Source organism: Stegostoma tigrinum, chromosome 21 (assembly GCF_030684315.1).
Source record: "Stegostoma tigrinum isolate sSteTig4 chromosome 21, sSteTig4.hap1, whole genome shotgun sequence".
NCBI classification, from domain to species: Eukaryota; Metazoa; Chordata; class Chondrichthyes; order Orectolobiformes; family Stegostomatidae; genus Stegostoma; species Stegostoma tigrinum.
In genome coordinates this window covers 18,207,270-18,227,547 of record NC_081374.1, presented here as the reverse complement: position 1 = coordinate 18,227,547, position 20,278 = coordinate 18,207,270, and the positions used below count along the sequence as shown (strand labels likewise).

Sequence of the window (20,278 nt, the reverse complement as noted above, 5' to 3'; positions counted from 1 at the left end):
ACCCTCATCCTGTGAATGAATAAAATAAAAACTTGCCTTTATTCTTTCACGCCCTTGCTTTGTTCTCCCAATTTCTTTTTTGGTTTCCTCTTGCACATTCTATACTCCTCTAGGGATTCTGCTGTTTTGACACCTCAGTATCTGCCATCAGCTGTCCTTTTTCTCTTTATCCAATCCCGTAAATCCCTAGTATCTTGGGCTAGCTGGATTCAGTGGTCCCACCCTTTGTTTTTGTTCAAACGTGTCAGCCCTATACTCTCTCTATTTCTTTCTTGAATGTATCCAACTACTCTGACACTGAATCACCTAGAAGTATCAGTTCCCAGCCCACTCTTGCCAAATCATATCCGATCTTATTAAAATCAGCCTTCCCCCAGTTTCAAACTTTGATTTCTGACTTATTCTTGTCTTTTTCCATAAAAATATTGATTCCAATGATGTCTGATAACTGTCTCCAAAATACACCCCCACTGATATTTCATCTACTTGCTTGGTTTCATTACCTAAAATTAAGTCCAGGACTGCACCCTCTCTTGTGGACCCTTCTATGTACTGGCTTTAAAAGCTCTCCTGAATTCATTTTAAGAATTTTGCTTTCATCAATTCTTTCACACTAGGACTACCTGAGTAAATGTTGGGGAAGTTGAAATCCCCATTTTCACCATGCAACACTTTTACATGCCCACTAGGAACTTTGTCTAAACACATATTATCGAGTCCAAAACGGGAAAGTATGAAAAGATTTCTGAAGAAGAGTCCTGACTCAAAATGTTAACTTTCTTGCTCCTCTGATGCTGCCTGGCCTGCTGTGTTTCTCCACCTCCATATGGTGTTCCTCTGACTGCAGCATCTACAGTTCTTGCTATCTCTCAGTACAAAAAAGATGTGCCTGCTTTTTAATTAAATGATTTAGTGGGAGCTAGCAGCTAAATAGTGGCCAAATCACTGAACTAAAATGTTGCCTGAATTCTGCTGTGTACTTAGGTCTAGAGATAAAGAACTGCATCAAAACTGCTTAGAGCTTTCAGAGGCATAGCAGGAACAATACAAATCACCCTTAAAATATACTTATAGTTATGTTGACTCCAGCATCTGCAGTTCTTGCTATCTCTGAGTGAGTTATAACCCACTGTGAAGAGTCCTCCAAGGATGCCTTCCTTGAAGAAGTTGTCCTTCTCCCTCTGGAAAGATCTCAGTGGATCTCTGTCCCACTGCAACCTCTGGTAATCTCTTCAGTCCTAAGAATCTTCAACCACGTACTCAAGCAAATCCGTTACTACAGCACATCTCCTTTCTCAGTACCTGTCTACAGAACTGGATTATCCACAATGGACTCCAAACTAAATTCAGGCCATCCCAATTTGGCCCTAACCATGACAACCTCTACCTACAAAACATCCAGAGCCTCCAAAAACGGTTTTCTCTATGGATCCTCAAGTACACACTCTCAGCAATGCGCTGGCATTTTTTGGCACTACATTCAACTTTACCCCAGCTCAGAAACTCCCTCTCCCAGACCTGCAAAGGACCTCGTCTGTTTTTTATTCTGTGCAGGATCCACAATCTCAACCAATGCCCATTTCTGAAGAAGAGTCCCGACCTGAAAATTCAACTTTCCTGCTTCTCTGATGCTGCTTGGCCTGGTGTGCTTCTCCAGCTCTACACTGTGTTATCTCTGACTGCAGCATCTACAGTTCTTGCTACCTCTCAGTACAAAAAAGATGTGCCTGCTTTTTAATTCAGTGTTTTAGTGGGAGCTAGTGGCTAAATAGTGGCCAAATCACTGAACTAAAATGTTGCCTGAATACTGCTGTGTACTTAGGTCAAGAGATAAAGAACTGCATCAAAGCTGCTAAGAGCTTTCAGAGGTATAGCAGGAACAATGTAAATCACCCTAAAATATAGTTATCCAAGGAAATATACTAAAATGTGTTAATGCCTCAATTATATAATTGCAACTTTAGAGATATCTTTTTCAATTACGCAACTAAGGTCGTAAGATATTGGAGCAGCAGTAGGTCACTTGGCCCATCAAGTTTGCTACACCTAGCCAAAGCATGAAGGGGCTCCCTCAGTTCTACTTTCAAATGCAAATGTTCAAACTATTCTGGAGTGCAACCAATTACAAAATAATATAGAAATATCAGAACAAAATAATCACTCCTTATCTGTTGAACACATCAATATAGAATTTGCATGTAAAATGTATGTCAATATGGCTGTCATACAATGAAACAATATTGCTCATCCATTACTGGCCTAAGATGATGCTTGCAATGGGGCTTCTTGAAATGCAGCAACTCTTGTGGTGATGGTGTTCTCACAATGGTATTAGAGAAGAATTCCAAGACACTAAAATTTAAGCCCAAGTCATGATGTAATATGATTTTTGGGGGTGGTCCCATCACATTTTTATTGTAATGATGGAGGTTTCAGGGTGAATAAATGCTATTATTAATAATTCTGTTGGATTGCTATACTTCTTCCTATAGACTATACAAACTGCAACCACAAATGCAAAGAATTAATATTGAATCTGATGATAATGGTGCCAATCAAACAAGCAGCTCTGAATTTTGATTTTGAATTTCATGATTTTGTTATCATCTGTCAAACTTCTGACATTTTTTCTCTCAAAGGCTTGTGAGTCGTTGGAATTCACTTCCTCAAAAGGCAGTGGATCTTTAAATATTTTAAGGCAGAGGTAAATAGATTTTTGATTATCAAGGGAATGAACTATTATCAAGGATACTCAAGAATGCAGTGTGAGCTTAAAATCAGATCAGCTCTGATCTGATTGAATGGTGGAGCAGGCTTGAAGGGCTGTGTAACTTACTCTTGTTTCTTGTTCACATAGCCTGTTAAGTATTGAATAACTTTGAGAGATCAGGTGTTGAACCATACACCACTGAACACGCAGCCTCTACCTTGCCTTCATAGACATGGTAAGAATGTGGCTGACCCAGTTAAGTTTCTGATCAGTTGTGATCTGCAAGACGTTTGTTAACAGTAGGGAACTGCCCAATTGTGATATAATCAAAGTTCAAGGAGAAATGTCTTTTTTTTCTTGTTCAAGTGCTATACTGAACAGGTTGCTCTGGGGCAAATGAGCTCTCAAGCACACTAGCCAGGCTGCATATCATGCTGTAAACAAATTAAATTGGTTAAACATCCAGAGCAGGTAGGACTTGAATCTGAGCCTCCTGGATCAGATGGCAGGACGTTACCACTATGCCACAAGAGCAAGGTCTATGGCCTTTATTCTCTACAGTACAGTTAATGTAACATAAAATTAATCAATTTCCCTGAACACTGATATTTACAAGTTTGGAAACTTCAGGAAAAGGCAGACTAAGATCATGACTTTTAGATAGAAACATTTTTGAATAATTCAACCTCTGTTTGGGGTTGATCATATTTTAATAGTCCTATTCTATATGTCTGTTTTGTAACAATTATTTACAACCATGGCATTCAGAGTCAACACTTTGTATGGAATTGGTATCACTTGTAAGACAGTCTTGGTCAATAAATTACCAGTTAATGATGCCAATCACCAGCTACAGCAGGACAAGGGTAGGTTAGTAGAATGGCCAGACAATTGGCATGTGGAATTTAATGCAGAGAATTGTGATGTATATTGTGCAAGGGATAGGAAAAGGCAACACAGACAACTGACATAGTTCCAAAATGTGTGCAGAAATTGAGCGAGGGGGGGAATGCATGTGCATTGATCTTTAAAGTTGGCTGGACACATTGAGAGAGGAGAGCAAAGTATATAGTATTTTGGGTTTTGAAAATAGAGGCATTGAATAAGAAAAGCAGCGAAGCTATGTTGAACTTTTATAATGCTCTACTATGCCCCAAATGGAGTATTGCATCCAGTTGGATCACTGCACATTAGGAAGGCTGTGGAGCTCTTTCAGAAGATGTGGAGGGAATTATCCAGAATTATTACAGGGATGGGTGTGAGGGGTCTGTTATTTATAAGGTTGGGTTGTAAAAGTTAGGATTGTTCTCCCTGGAGCAAGAACTTGAGGGAAGGTTTGACGGAAGTGCATAAGATTATGACAAGTTTGGATAAAGAAAGATTGATCTCAGTACAAGGAGGGACACGGGTTTCGGCCAAGAAATGCACGGGGAGATCTGAAGAGGAACTTATTTTCCACAGTGAGAGGTAGTAACCTACAAGTCACTGCTTCTGAGGGTAGTAGAAGCAGAAACAGTGCAACACTTCAAAGAGAAATTGGTAGACACAAGAAGGCAACAAATGCTATGGGGGGGGGTCGACTGGGGGTTACTGTGTTGCCTGCGGTGTGGGGAACTGGCATGGTCTCAATGGACCGAATGGCCTCTCCCTGTGTTGTAAATGACTCCATAACTGGGTGATATTCACATCCGACCACACAATCTCCACGGTGGGATTTTAAACCGCTGTCTCAGGGTTTGATCGACCAACACCGGAGACAATGAGCCATTGCCAGATGTAATTAAAAATCAGAGACAAAAATAGAATCGCTCGGAGACCGCAGTTGTGGGTGTTCGGAGATCCCCGTGCAATTTATCCACTCCCCCTCAACGCTGCGTTCCTGTATGGCGGGGGGAATCGTGAATAACGCAGAAAGAAAAGATGTTATGCGGACCTGAAACAGTTGTCGTAGCAGAGAGATGTGAGGCGGACTGAGGGGAAAATTCCTGTCGGAGGTGATGGCACCTGTTGGAGCTGCGCTGTGGAATGCGGATGGTGTGTGCGCTGTTGCCGTGGTGACTGCGGATTCGGTGGGGTTGGGCTGGAGAGCAAGAGACAGCGAAGCGTGCCCCATTCCGCACTGAGCGCGATGAGGAGCGAGGCAGCGCTTTGGCAATGAGGAAGTCGGGGCCCGGAGAGACCATCAGCAAACTTCTGAGAAGGAAAAGTTCTCCCTCGCTTTATGCGGTGACCCCGCCGCCAGGCCGGGCGATCGCTGGCGCCGGGGGACCGGGGCCACCGGGTGAGTGTTTGCGGGAGGCGAGAGGGAGGCAGAGAGAGAGCAGCCGCACAGTCCCGGCAGGTGAAGCAGGATTCTGCAAAGCCTCGGGATTTCCCTGCTCGGTGCTTTAAGGGTAAACTTAGCCCCGGGATCATCGGATCTGTGGGAAGGGGGAATTGGGTTTGTTCGATATCTGGTTGCTGTGAAAGTCTGAAGAAATGGGAAAGGTGGGGGAGGGAGGGAAGTTGGTGCTGGTGTGAATGCGTGATGCCTTTAAAAATAAATGGTGAAGATTGCAGTGTGTGCAGTACCGTACTTTTGTCACTGGGTTTTGAGCTCCCCCGCAGGATGAAGTGCTCCCTCACTGCAAATCCTACAGGCTGCTAAGTGCAATGCGTTGGGCCAGTCTCAAATGCCCAATCGATGTAGTCCTGTAACATGGGATTAACCAAATGTTTTGCAACTGATTAGCCGCGTGGAGCACACCAATTCTTGGTACAAGATGGATGACATCTTTGATCTTAATTTGACGTTAGGTTCACGGTATATACTGTTACACTGTAGTAGGGACCAGAGGTCCTCCAGTTTCCTTGGTTTGCAAACCACAGCCCTGTTTCGAAAAGGGAGTGGGTGCTGATGATCGTTAGTGACCTGACCAACACCTATCCTTCAAATCAACGTGACAAAAACAAACTGCTTATTAACACATTATTAATAGTGGGAGCTTGCTGTGTGCTTGCTGTTGTGTTTCCCACATGACAACAATTCAAAAATAATTCGTTGGATGTAAAACATTTTGAGGGGTCCACAGGTCATGAAAAGTACTATATGATTGCAGGTCTTATTTTCTTTTAAATGAATAATTTAACAAAAAAAGTTCTGCTTTATTTAATTCTATGTTTTTCACCAATGCAGACATGGTAGAAAATCTGTTGTTGGTGACTATTTCCTTGGCATTGTCCTGTTGAGCTGAATGGCCTGCTTATACAATGCAAATCCCACGGATATGGTTGTAATATGATAATAAAATGTGAGGCTGGATGAACACAGCAGGCCAAGCAGCATCTCAGGAGCACAAAAGCTGACGTTTCGGGCCTAGACCCTTCATCAGAGAGGGGGATGGGGGGAGGGAACTGGAATAAATAGGGAGAGAGGGGGAGGCGGACCGAAGATGGAGAGTAAAGAAGATAGGTGGAGAGGGTGTAGGTGGGGAGGTAGGGAGGGGATAGGTCAGTCCAGGGAAGACGGACAGGTCAAGGAGGTGGGATGAGGTTAGTAGGTAGCTGGGGGTGCGGCTTGGGGTGGGAGGAAGGGATGGGTGAGAGGAAGAACCGGTTAGGGAGGCAGAGACAGGTTGGACTGGTTTTGGGATGCAGTGGGTAGAGGGGAAGAGCTGGGCTGGTTGTGTGGTGCAGTGGGGGGAGGGGATGAACTGGGCTGGTTGAGGGATGCAGTGGGGGAAGGGGAGATTTTGAAACTGGTGAAGTCCACATTGATACCATATGGCTGCAGGGTTCCCAGGCGGAATATGAGTTGCTGTTCCTGCAACCTTCGGGTGGCATCATTGTGGCAGTGCAGGAGGCCCATGATGGACATGTCATCAAGAGAATGGGAGGGGGAGTGGAAATGGTTTGCGACTGGGAGGTGCAGTTGTTTGTTGCGAACTGAGCGGAGGTGTTCTGCAAAGCGGTCCCCAAGCCTCCGCTTGGTTTCCCCAATGTAGAGAAAGCCGCACCGGGTACAGTGGATGCAGTATACCACATTGGCAGATGTGCAGGTGAACCTCTGCTTAATGTGGAATGACATTCCACATTAAGCAGAGGTTCACCTGCACATCTGCCAATGTGGTATACTGCATCCACTGTACCCGGTGCGGCTTTCTCTACATTGGGGAAACCAAGCGGAGGCTTGGGGACCGCTTTGCAGAACACCTCCGCTCAGTTCGCAACAAACAACTGCACCTCCCAGTCGCAAACCATTTCCACTCCCCCTCCCATTCTCTTGATGACATGTCCATCATGGGCCTCCTGCACTGCCACAATGATGCCACCCGAAGGTTGCAGGAACAGCAACTCATATTCCGCCTGGGAACCCTGCAGCCATATGGTATCAATGTGGACTTCACCAGTTTCAAAATCTCCCCTTCCCCCACTGCATCCCTCAACCAGCCCAGTTCATCCCCTCCCCCCACTGCACCACACAACCAGCCCAGCTCTTCCCCTCTACCCACTGCATCCCAAAACCAGTCCAACCTGTCTCTGCCTCCCTAACCGGTTCTTCCTCTCACCCATCCCTTCCTCCCACCCCAAGCCGCACCCCCAGCTACCTACTAACCTCATCCCACCTCCTTGACCTGTCCGTCTTCCCTGGACTGACCTATCCCCTCCCTACCTCCCCACCTACACCCTCTCCACCTATCTTCTTTACTCTCCATCTTCGGTCCGCCTCCCCCTCTCTCCCTATTTATTCCAGTTCCCTCCCCCCATCCCCCTCTCTGATGAAGGGTCTAGGCCCGAAACGTCAGCTTTTGTGCTCCTGAGATGCTGCTTGGCCTGCTGTGTTCATCCAGCCTCACATTTTATTATCTTGGAATCTCCAGCACCTGCAGTTCCCATTATCTATGGTTGTAATATGATCGGGTATGGTTAGAAGCCATCAGTAACTATTTTAAGTGTGTGAAATTTAGCAACACCTTGCCCATTTACATGTCTTGGTGGATTTACATGGGTGGTCAGATTCAGAACATTGTTGAGTTTGATCATCTCAGTTTTCATAATTCAGCAGATTTAATGTGAAAATAGAATTTGAATGAAATTGAACTTACTTGTCAATGCAGACAAAACAAATCAGAGAGCCACTTAGTTAATGTGAATATATATAAATTTCATATTACACAATTTTTAAAAAAACATGTTTTGGGGCTAGGTAGTGAGCACAGTACACTCTGCCTGGCCTCCAGTATCAGGAGAAATTTAAAATCTCAACCACAAATGGTCTCGGATCACCTCTGTGATTGGACTTATGGAAAGGATATTCTGAATTATTTCATCAGCTCCAACTTGTAGACTCCTTGCCGACTTCCTGAAATTTGACAAGGGAATTCTGTAATTAAAATCAAAGACGGTTTAATAAAAACAAATCACTGGAGGCCAGTGAAATTACTTCATGGTTGTAGATATTCAGAGAGCCCCTCCAAGTTAATTTAGTGTGCAGTGATGTCTTGGGTTCCTGTAAACAACATTCATGTAAGCTTTATTAGAAATTGCAACAGGCCTATTCCAAAGAATGAAGGGTACAACATTTAACATAATTACCAAATTATACATGATAGGCTGTCAGTGAAAAAAATGTAGACCATGAACAAATAAAATTCTGGACTTCACAGACCAGATGGTGAATGTGTAAATGCAAAGAAAAAATGATGTTTAGATGGGTTCCCATTCTTCAAATGTACCAAATCACAACTCAAAAGTTGACAGACATGACTTTGTTCACATTTCAGCAAAGGGTAATCAACTATTGAAGCAGCAATGTACTTAAAACATGTGAAATTTAAATATATCCTCACAAGCCAAAAAGTAAATGTTGAAGTATTCAGGTGGTCATATATTTCACTAGGTCACATTGAGCATTAAAATATTTCGGGGCCAAAGACTGATTTCTGATTTTTTAAACACATTTTCTCCAGAAAGCAGCCTGTATTTTTTTTCATTCAGAACATCTATTTTATGCAATATTCATCTTGGCTTATTTCACATTTATTAATTGAGCAAACATTATATTCTGCCTATTTACCATTTAAAAAAAGAATGCTCCCTGCAAATGAAATTTCCAATGTACTGAAAACTCCACCTGGTTCACCTTTGTCAATTCCGTTCATAACTTTTTCCTAGAGAAACCAAACTTCCAGAACTCATTTCCTCAAATTCCTGACCCTCAAGATAATAAATTTGCTGACAAACAAGAGATGCTCACAAACAAGAGAAAGAGAATAGGAGTATGATGAAAAGTGGAATGCGCTACTACAAGGTAGACTTGAGGCAGGCTGCGTAAATATGTTCAAGGGGAGGCTAGAAAAGCACAAGATGGAGAAAGGAATAGAAAAAGTATTTGGATATGGCTAAATGAGGAGGGACAGAAGGAGGTGATGATGTAACAGCGATGTCATTGGAAGCATAATCCAGAACCCCCAGGCAAATGGGTTCAAATCCCACAAACACAGCTGGTAGAATTTAAATTAAATTAATACAATGCAGGATTGAGCCTCAGTATTGGTGACTGTGAAATTATCATTGCTTTTTATAAAAACCTATCTGTTGCATAACTGTCCTTTAGGGAAAGCACTCTGCCATCGTTACCTGGTCTGGCTTTTGTGAGACTCCAGATCCACAGCAATATGTTTGACTCTTAACTGCCTTTGGAAATTCCTGAGCAAATCATTCTGTTCAAGCGACAATTAGGAACAAGCAAGCAATGATGAATTTGCCAGGGAATGCCCATTTCCCAGGAGTTAAAATAAAAGGCCTTCGTGAAACAAAGACACCAACAAAGACCAATAAAATCAAATCGCCTGTTTCTAGATTTTAGATGCAATGCATTTCTTGATCATGTCTTAATTCATTAAAGGTAAATAAGATCCTTTCTATAATGTATCAGAGATAATGGGAACTGCAGATGCTGGAGAATCCAAGATAATAAAATGTGAGGCTGGATGAACACAGCAGGCCAAGCAGCATCTCAGGAGCACAAAAGCTGACGTTTCGGGCGTAGACCCTTCATCAGAGAGGGGGATGGGGTGAGGGTTCTGGAATAAATAGGGAGAGAGGGGGAGGCGGACCGAAGATGGAGAGAAAAGAAGATAGATGGGGAGGTAGGGAGGGGATAGGTCAGTCCAGGGAAGATGGACAGGTCAAGGAGGTGGGATGAGGTTAGTAGGTAGGAGATGGGGGTGCGGCTTGGGGTGGGAGGAAGGGATGGGTGGGAGGAAGAACAGGTTAGGGAGGCAGAGACATGTTGGACTGGTTTTGGGATGCAGTGGGTGGAGGGGAAGAGCTGGGCTGGTTGTGTGGTGCAATCGGGGTAGGGGACGAACTGGGCTGGTTTAGGGATGCGGTGGGGGAAGGGGAGATTTTGAAGCTCGAGAAGTCCACATTGATACCATTAGGCTGCAGGGTTCCCAAGCGGAATATGAGTTGCTGTTCCTGCAACCTTCGGGTGGCATCATTGTGGCACTGCAGGAGGCCCATGATGGACATGTCATCTAAAGAATGGGAGGGGGAGTGGAAATGGTTTGTGACTGGGAGGTGCAGTTGTTTGTTGCGAACCGAGCGGAGATGTTCTGCAAAGCAGTCTCCAAGCCTCCGCTTGGTTTCCCCAATGGAGAGGAAGCCACACCGGGTACAGTGGATGCAGTATACCACGTTGGCAGATGTGCAGGTGAACCTCTGCTTAATGTGGAATGTCATCTTGGGGCCTGGGATAGAGGTGAGGGAGGAGGTGTGGGGGCAAGTGTAGCATTTCCTGCGGTTGCAGGGGAAGGTGCCGGGTGTGGTTGGGTTGGAGGGCAGTGTGGAGCGAACAAGGGAGTCACGGCGAGAGTGGTCTCTCTGGAAAGCAGACAGGGGTGGGGATGGAAAAATGTCTTGGGTGGTGGGGTCGGATTGTAGATGGCGGAAGTGTCGGAGGATGATGCGTTGTATCCGGAGGTTGGTGGGGTGGTGTGTGAGAACGAGGGGGATCCTCTTTGGGCGGTTGTGGCGGGGGCGGGGTGTGAGGGATGTGTTGCGGGAAATACGGGAGACACGGCCAAGGGCGTTCTCGATCACTGTGGGGGGAAAGTTGCGGTCCTTGAAGAACTTGGACATCTGGGATGTGCGGGAGTGGAATGTCTTATCGTGGGAGCAGATGCGGCGGAGGCGGAGGAATTGGGAATAGGGGATGGAATTTTCGTCCCCTCTTCCCAATTCCTCCACCTCCGCCGTATCTGCTCCCACGATAAAACATTCCACTCCCGCACATCCAGATGTCCAAGTTCTTCAAGGACCGCAACTTTCCCCCCACAGTGATCGAGAACGCCCTTGACCGCGTCTCCCGCATTTCCCGCAACACATCCCTCACACTCCGCCCCCGCCACAACCGCCCAAAGAGGATCCCCCTCGTTCTCACACACCACCCCACCAGCCTCCGGATACAACGCATCATCCTCCGACACTTCCGCCATCTACAATCTGACCCCATCACCCAAGACATTTTTCCATCCCCACCCCTGTCTGCTTTCCGGAGAGACCACTATCTCCGTGACTCCCTTGTTTGCTCCACACTGCCCTCCAACCCCACCACACCCGGCACCTTACCCTGCAACCGCAAAAAATGCTACACTTGCCCCCACACCTCCTCCCTCACCCCTATCCCAGGCCCCAAGATGACATTCCACATTAAGCAGAGGTTCACCTGCACATCTGCCAATGTGGTATACTGCATCCACTGTACCCGGTGCGGCTTCCTCTACATTGGGGAAACCAAGCGGAGGATTGGGGACCGCTTTGCAGAACACCTCCGCTCGGTTCGCAACAAACTACTGCACCTCCCAGTCGCAAACCATTTCCACTCCCCCTCCCATTCTTTAGATGACATGTCCATCATGGGCCTCCTGCAGTGCCACAATGATGCCACCCGAAGGTTGCAGGAACAGCAACTCATATTCCGCTTGGGAACCCTGCAGCCTAATGGTATCTATGTGGACTTCTCGAGCTTCAAAATCTCCCCTTCCCCCACCGCATCCCTAAACCAGCCCAGTTCGTCCCCTCCCCCCACTGCACCACACAACCAGCCCAGCTCTTCCCCTCTACCCACTGCATCCCAAAACCAGTCCAACCTGTCTCTGCCTCCCTAACCTGTTCTTCCTCCCATCCATCCCTTCCTCCCACCCCAAGCCGCACCCCCATCTCCTACCTACTAACCTCATCCCACCTCCTTGACCTGTCCGTCTTCCCTGGGCTGACCTATCCCCTCCCTACCTCCCCACCTATCTTCTTTTCTCTCCATCTTCGGTCCGCCTCCCCCTCTCTTCCTATTTATTCCAGAACCCTCACCCCCTCCCCCTCTCTGATGAAGGGTCTAGGCCCGAAATGTCAGATTTTGTGCTCCTGAGATGCTGCTTGGCCTGCTGTGTTCATCCAGCCTCACATTTTATTATCCTTTCTATAATGTGTTGACTAGAACTACACCCAGTGCTCCAGATGCAGTCTGACCAATGTATTATGCAACTACATAACAGCCTCTTCATTTATACTTTATACCTCTGCCAATTCAATCTAATAATTTAGTTCCCTTTTCTTTCGTCAAATAGGTATATTACATCTGTCTTAGCTATTCTGGTTGCCTAGGAGATATACATTACAATGAACAAGCTATGCTCCAAGCCACATCTTGATTCTAAAATATTAAATATCAATTCCTGTGTTCTTAATTGTTTATATTTTGCTTCCTCAGCCATTTATGTCACAAAACAGTACATCGACTGTACATCTATGTCTGTTCATACTTTTCAAAACAAAACTGTAAAGCAGCCAAATCAGTTACTTGGCACCCACAGGGAAAAACTCCCACAGCAACTTAAAATACCTTGGTGATGCAAGAATCCAAATGTCTGTAACTTGCACTGGTGGAAAGAGAAAGCTCGGTATTTATCCTGGATTATCACCTACACAATCTGAAAACTAATTAAATTCTAATAGACCAAATCGTATATGTACTTACAGTATAAAACACTATAGTCTTATGGGGTGACTGATTCAATTCAGCAGCAGAATAGTATTTTGTGCTTTACAAGGTAGCTGGAAGTTGTAGTTTAATTGCCCAGCCATGTTGTGTGTGACTATTATTGCAGCATTACTGTTGTAAAGTGAAGAGGCGGTTGGGTCAAAGACCGTGATTATATCGTTCTGATCACTGGGGAGAAGGTGCACATGAGGTCGAAGATGCTTGTGCCCTAGTTAGATGGTGGCCTGTAATTGCTAGGTATATTCACAAAATAGAAGCAATAAATTTGAATACATTTTCATTCTTAAATTTGAATTTTTTATATTATCTTTTCCTCTGTCAGGATCAAACATGATCATTTTAATACAACAGACTGATCTCATGAAATATCAGTTACGCGAAATGTTAACTGATTTTTCTCTCTGTGAAAGCTTTCTGATAGTCAGAGCATCCTGGGCACTTTATTTTATTGTCAGATTTCCAGCATCCACTATGTTTTGCATCAGTCCTTTCTAAAGCTTTCATGATTATCCTACATGATCCACCCCTCAAAAACACTTAACCAAATAAACAGCTGCTGTAGTCGTTTATTCCCTTAAGTTCCAGTCACCAATTGGGAAGTCCACTGGCATCCCATTTTCTCCAGTGCCTTGATTTTGAAATTATTCCACTTGTTTAGAAATTTCTCTACTTTGCCCTACTCTAATTCTGCAGCTTTCTCCAGTGCTGTGCCCCCGATTTCTGTTGGTGATGTTCCATGCATATTCTCACCAGGCATCTCACTGCTCTTTCATTGTTCATATTTTCTTTCCTTGTTTGCAAAATGTCACCAGAATCAAGCCAGTCAACTATGGCTTCGAATACTTCCACTAACCTCAGTCAGTGATTAAGTTCCTCTTCGTGCCATCAATTAATTTATCGTGAAGAGGTGAAAATTATGCTTAAAAGATTATTTTTAAAAGTTTGTAGTGGAATAAATGGAGAGCTTCCATGGCAGGTGTTATTTAGGAGAATTTAATTTTCTGCTGAAATGTGATTGGGCAGACGTTTTATTTATCAGTGTGTAAGTGGGAGAAAAGATGTTGCAACAGACGGGAGATGATAAAGGAGAAACTCACCAAATGGAACGGAACAAGGTGTACTTAACTAATGAAGGTTGACTATAATAAAAATCTATATTCTTTAATTCAGCATGTTAGTTGTAATATAGCAGTGACAAGTCCTGCTTAAAGCATGTTGCTTCTTTAAGCATTTGTGTACACTATAATCTCTAAATATTGCAACTGATCTTGAGGCATTTATTTGTCCTCTTATGTCACTTCTCATTTGATACAAGGCTGCAAATTGTGAATTTGCAGAGCGCACTTGAACATTTATAAACTAGTCAGGATGGTTTTTAACACTTTAGATGTTTACAGTGCTGTGCCCAATTTGTATTCTTATTCTGATCTGTCATTAAAGCCAAGAATTGAGTGCTCCTGCTTATTGTCATGAGGGGGGAATGAAGTAGTACATACTTCCCACAAGTATGCTGTTTCTGCAATCTATCCTAACAAAGCTGGGTAAAACAATTTCCCTAATATTTAGTTCTAATGTGAACAGGTTGTATGCTATGAATGCTTTTTATTTAAAAAAAAAGGAGTACTGTATATGGTTGGAGCTCCTCTGTGTAATATTCTGAATCAATCATGTTCTGTAATAGTTTTCTATTGTCCATGATGAATGCCTAATCTTTTGTTGTTTTCATCTGATACTCGCGAATTTATAAAAAGTGGGGCAATTGCAGGAGTGAACGTCAAAAGCTAGGAAGCTGTTTATAAATCAAGTAATATGCCACAATGCCTGGCTCCATTCACTGCCAATTTTGAAAGAGCAGTAATCTTTTAACATTTAATTATGGAAACGATAATAAAGGGAAAGAGCACATAATGTGTAAATGGGATAGAAATATAAAATGGTGTGGTGACAAATTCAAAAGTCAGTAAAAATAAGCACTCTTCAGTTTAATTAACAAGTAAATGTCAGACAATTTGTAGGATACAAACATTATTCACTCTAAATTCACAATTCTTTAGTTCAACTCATTAATGAATGATTATGATGTACTTTCTACTAATATCTACCTTGTAGCCTTGTACCCCTAAATATCATTGCACATCTTTGTGAAATACTAAAAGGACTTTGAAAACAATATCAACATTGAATGTTCCTCTTCCATGCTATAATATGTATGAGGAATGGGATAAAGTGGGTAGGTTTTGAAGCAAGGAAGGAAGTTAGTTATATTAACGAAGGCTGCAGTCTTTGGATCCTGTATCATACACTAGCAAAATTGAAGGTAGGAAGGGCCGATGCATGGCTTGAGGCATGAAAGGAAATCTTCAGATCTTTAGAACATTGGCAGCAGTTCTGGGGTAAGAGGCATCTAGGCAAATGGAACAGATTATACTTCAATGGTGCTGGGACCAATTTTTTTTTAGAAATACTTTAATCTCAATTGACCTAGCATTGAGAATCTGCATATAGAAGTGGAATAAAGGAATTAAGTGAAAAAAGAAGCCTGAACATTAAATAATCCTAGAGAAGGAAGTAATGCAATATTAGATAAGGGCTAACAAAGTTGCATTATATGAATACAAACAGGTTTGAATATTATTACAGGGACACAATATCATGGATATGTAACTTAAGTGAGATCTGGGTACAGTCAGGGAGATCAAGTGTTCAGAAAAGATAGGGTAGGATAAAGGAAGATAGGATAGTGATATGATTTAGGGAGGAAGAATATCAAAGTTGCTGGAAAAAGTCAGCAGGTCTGGCAGCATCTGTGAAGAAATATCAGAGTCACTGTTTCAGGTCCACTGACTGTTCCTCAGAACCCAAAGTGTTAACTCTGATTTTTCTTCACAGATGCTGCCAGACTTGCTGAGCTCTTTCAGCAACTTCTGTTTTTGTTCCTGATTTACAACATCCGCAGTTCTTTCGGTTTTTGTTATGATTTAAGGAGATACAGTTTTGAGGGGACAAAGGTCAAATCCATTGGTTCGAGTTGAGAAGCAGAAAAGGTGTGAACTTGTGGCTGGGATTATTTTGAAACTCCAAATGTTGAGAAAGTTTCAACAGCACATATGCAGAGATTCTGAAATGTGCAAAACAATAAGATTGGTGTTTTTAGGGACTTTTAACGTTAGCGCAGTTGGAAAGGAGAGGAAGGATTTTCTGAAATGTGTTCAGGAGAACTGCCTTGACCTGTATATTCTACATCTAACTAGGAGGAAAATATTACTAGATTATCAAAAATTAGGTGTGCCGCATGTTGTGGGAGAAAACTTGAATAAGAGTAATCACCATACCGTGAAGTTTAAATTAATATGGAGCAGTGCCAGGAGCCATCTGAAGTAAACTCCTAAATTGGAAGACGGCTAACTTCAATGGCATGAGAGAGCACTAAGACAAGGTCAGATAGATCCAAAAACTGATAGAAGAAGTATTTCAGATGTAGCCTGGATAAGTTCCAACAAGAGAGAAAAAAAAGAAACAAAATCTGCTTCATTTGATATTGATGGCTGGAAAATGTGATGAAACAAAAAAATGTACGAGAAGTTTAATTTTGCAAGGCATAACTAAGCGATCGTCAATAAATGGAGCATAGAATCCTGACAGTGTGAAAGCAGGCCTTCAGCCCAACAAGTCCACACTGGCCCTCAGAGCATCCCACCCAATCTACACATCCCTAAACACTGCAGGCAATTTAGCATGGCCAGTCCACCTAACCTACACATCTTTGGACTGTGGGAGGAAATCAGAGCACAGCCATGCAGACACAGGGAGAATATGCAAATTCCACACAGACAATTGCCTGAGGATGGTTTTGAACCAGTGACCTTACTGCTGTGAGGCAGCAGTGCTAACCACTGAGCCACCGTGCCAGTCCAGAATAGAATTGAACAGGAACTGGCAAAGAGAAAATGGTTAAGAATATGAGGGTGGAATGGCTGTAAGCATAAAAGATAACCCAAAATTGTTCTACTAACATGTAAATAGCAAATAGGAAATAAGGGATGCAGCCATGCTAGTAGAGATAAAAAAGATAATTTTACTTGTTGCCAGAGAGCAAGAATACTTCATGAAAAGGATACTGTCAAACTATCAGTAAAAGAGGTCATTATCGAGGTAATGGATGGGTGAAAATTGATAAGCTGCATGCACTGAAAAGGCTTAGAGGAGCTCTGTCATTTAGTTGTGAAAGCTTTCACTCTAGGTTGCTAAGGAAAATGGGGGGTGGAGATTGCAAAAGGATTTGCCATAATCATGGTCAGATATGGGGGAGGTTCCAGAGAATTGGCGAGTTGTAAGTATGACAAGTTTGTTTCAGAAAGTTCATGAAGGAATTCTAATAACTGCAAACCAATCAGTTTAACATTAGTAGTAGTAAGGTTTTAAAAACAAAAATCAGGAGAATAGTTAATATGCACTCAGATGTTTCATAAACTTAAAGAGAACCTGGATTGGTTTACAAAAGACAGATCTGTTTGACTGTTTTGATTAAGTAACATATAGGTTGATGAGGGAATGCAAATGATGCCATCTAAAGGGATTTGGGAAAGGCTTTTGATCAAGTACCACATGAAAAGCTGGCTAACAAAGTTGAAAAACAGGAGGAGCTTGGATTTTAAAAAATTGGCTTAAGGACAGAAAACAGTTAACCATAATAAGGGATAATGGGAACTGCAGATGCTGGAGAATTCCAAGATAATAAAATGTGAGGCTGGATGAACACAGCAGGCCAAGCAGCATCTCAGGAGCACAAAAGCTGACGTTTCGGGCCTAGACCCTTCTTCATAATAAGGGTTTGTTTGTCAGACTGATAGACATTAGACAATGGTGTTCCCTTGGGTCGGTGCTAGCACTGCTTTTCTTTTAATATATATAGAATCCTTGTATATTCTACAATATAAAATTTCAGTCGTTATTACTAAAATTGGATATGTGGCTGTCAGAGAAGATGATACTAATCAAATATAACAAGACTGCAGTAGGCTAGCAAAATGGGAAGACAAGTGGCAGATGCAACTTACTGCAGAGAAGTGAGAGGGTTTTTTTTACAGAATGGATGGGAGAGGCAGAATAAACATATTTCACCATTGTAAAGGGCTCAGGAGGATTTTGGGCTTATGTGAATGACCTTTGAAGTTATCAGTGCATATTGAGAGAGGAATTGGCAAAGTTTATGGGGATTTTTTTCAGCTTCACAAATAGATGTATTTTGTACAAAAGCAAGGGAAGTTAAGTTGAGCCTTTATAAACCTCTGGTTAGGCAATAACTAGGTTATTGTGTTCAGTTGCAATGAATGTGAGAATCATTTAATGGTGGAGAGGACATACACTTGAACAGTTCTGGAGATAAACAAATTTAGTGACAAGATTAGGCTGGAGAAGTTGGCATTGTTCTCCATGAAACTAAGGTGGTGGAAAGGTGCTCTGATGGAGGTGTTCAAGGTAATGACAGGTAAATAAAAGTAAATAAAGCATTGCTATTCGTATTTTTTCCCACCTTTAGTTGATGGCTCAAAGACAAGGCATTGCAGATTTAAGGTTTTGTGAAAAAGTTATGGAGAAAGAAGTGAGAAGTCTTTACCCAGTGAATGGAACTCATTGCATATGAGGATGGTGGAAATGGACACAATAAGGAAATTAGATATTACCAGTGGGTTGTAGTGGGAGAGAGATCCACTGAGGCCTTTCCAGAGGGAAGAGGATAACTTCTTCAACATGGGCATCCTTAATAGAAGCTTCGCTGTGGAGTTATAATTCACGTTCTGAAGAAGGTTCCTGACCCGAAACGTCAACTTTCCTGCTCCTCTGATGCTGCCTAGCCTGTTGTGTTACTCCAGCTCCAGTATGATCTCTGACTCCAGCATCTGCAGTTCTTACTATCTCTAAGGAAATTAGATCATGCTTCAGAGAGATAAACTTGCAGAGTAGATGCAGGAAAATGGGACTGTCTGACTGGATTATTCTACTGAGAACTGACAAGGATCTGATGGCGTGAATGGCCTCCTTCTATACCCTAGTAACTCCCTGACCTTCAGAAAGTGGATTATTAATTATTTTAATAAGTGCCTTCTAAAATCTGGATGCAAGTTTGCTCGCTGTTTGTAAGTTTGCCTTCTAAAATTTTTATCATTCTTTTTTATAGTATTTATATGCTGTAATATAAAAATTGCATTTCCTGAACTAGGTTGAAACTTTTCCTACAGAATTTCGAGCAGACAAACCACTTGAGTAAAATTCCAGAATCCAAATAATATGTTGCTTTTGTCCCTTCTGTTAGCACTTGCACTGGAGATCTGGAAATCTGTGACACTCTCAATAAGTTTCCAATTTGGATTGAAATAAGTAACTTGATTTTACAAGATTTTCTTGAAGTTTGCTATGTTAAAGGTACCAAAAGCTGCTTGAAGGTTTTCATGGTGAGAGCAGTAACATTGAGTGAATGTCCCCATGCTTCTGCCGTTGGATTAGGGAGAGTTAACTGGTGGGGCCACTTCACTAGGGCAGAGTTGAGAAGATGGGCCCTTCATGGTGACATCAGCTCATACAGGAATTGAACTGCGCTTTCGGTGTCACTCTGCATCACAAACCAGCCATCCAGACTGTCAATTGTTGTGAAAACCCATCCGGTTCACTAATATCCTTCAGGAAAGGAAATCTATCACCTGCCATCCTCACCTGGTCTGGCCCCCTTTGATTCCAGACCACAGAAACGTGGTTAACACTTAATAATTAACTGCCCTCCATTAAGGATAGGCAATAAATGTTGACCTAGCAGTGGTGCCCACATCTCATGATTGAATTGAAAAACTTCTGTTTTTTGTTCCTATTGTTTCTGCAGATGATGGTGAGAAATGTTGAGGTAAACTCATTAAGCTAACAATGACTGTTTTCAGAGCAAATGATTTAACTGCAGCCTTATCTTATTGAATGTTACAAAAATCATTGCACCTTTTATCACCTTGTACCATTAGTAAAAGTTCCAAGAGTAAAATGTCACCAGAAGTGATATTCTATATTCATTGGCCGAGAGTAGTGCTTTAATATAGGATAGGCATCGAATCTGAGATCAATTCTCTCAACTTATTGAAATAAATTTTTGTTTTTCAAACATAGGAACAGATTATGAGCATGGTGCAGAGGCGTATATTTCCACTAGTGGTTTGATTAGATAATTGTTATTGAGGATAAGAGTTGTGAGAGTGGGGTGGTTGTGTCAATATATTATGATCTCTATATCTTAAATGCTTAATTTAAATGAATACATTTTTTCTTGCTGACGTATCAGGTTCTACTTCATTCTTGGCTGCATTTCAGATGAGTTAAATAATTCCAGTTAGACCAGACCAAAGTCTTGTTTTGAAATGTTTTAATAATGGATCCATTATCTGTAATGAAAATAGAGAATGCTCGAAATACTCCCTACCCTGTTGAACATGTCTGGGGAGAAAATGAATTAACATTTTAGGTCAATAGCCTATCATCAGAGATGA

At 42.5% G+C, this 20,278-nt stretch overlaps 1 protein-coding gene across 2 annotated transcripts in view; it reads left to right on the top strand.

The window, feature by feature from the left end:
- The first annotated feature begins 4,524 nt into the window (after positions 1-4,524).
- LOC125462982 (uncharacterized) overlaps positions 4,525-20,278 on the top strand; it is a 52,673-nt gene continuing 36,919 nt past the window's right edge. Inside the window, exon 1 of one of the 2 annotated variants that reach the window (XM_048553551.2) lies at positions 4,525-4,991. In XM_048553551.2, coding sequence (XP_048409508.1) covers positions 4,865-4,991 — 127 coding nt within the window. In that variant the 5' untranslated portion in view covers positions 4,525-4,864. The remainder of the gene's footprint in view (positions 4,992-20,278) is intronic. The other variant, XM_048553552.2, reaches the window with a different exon arrangement.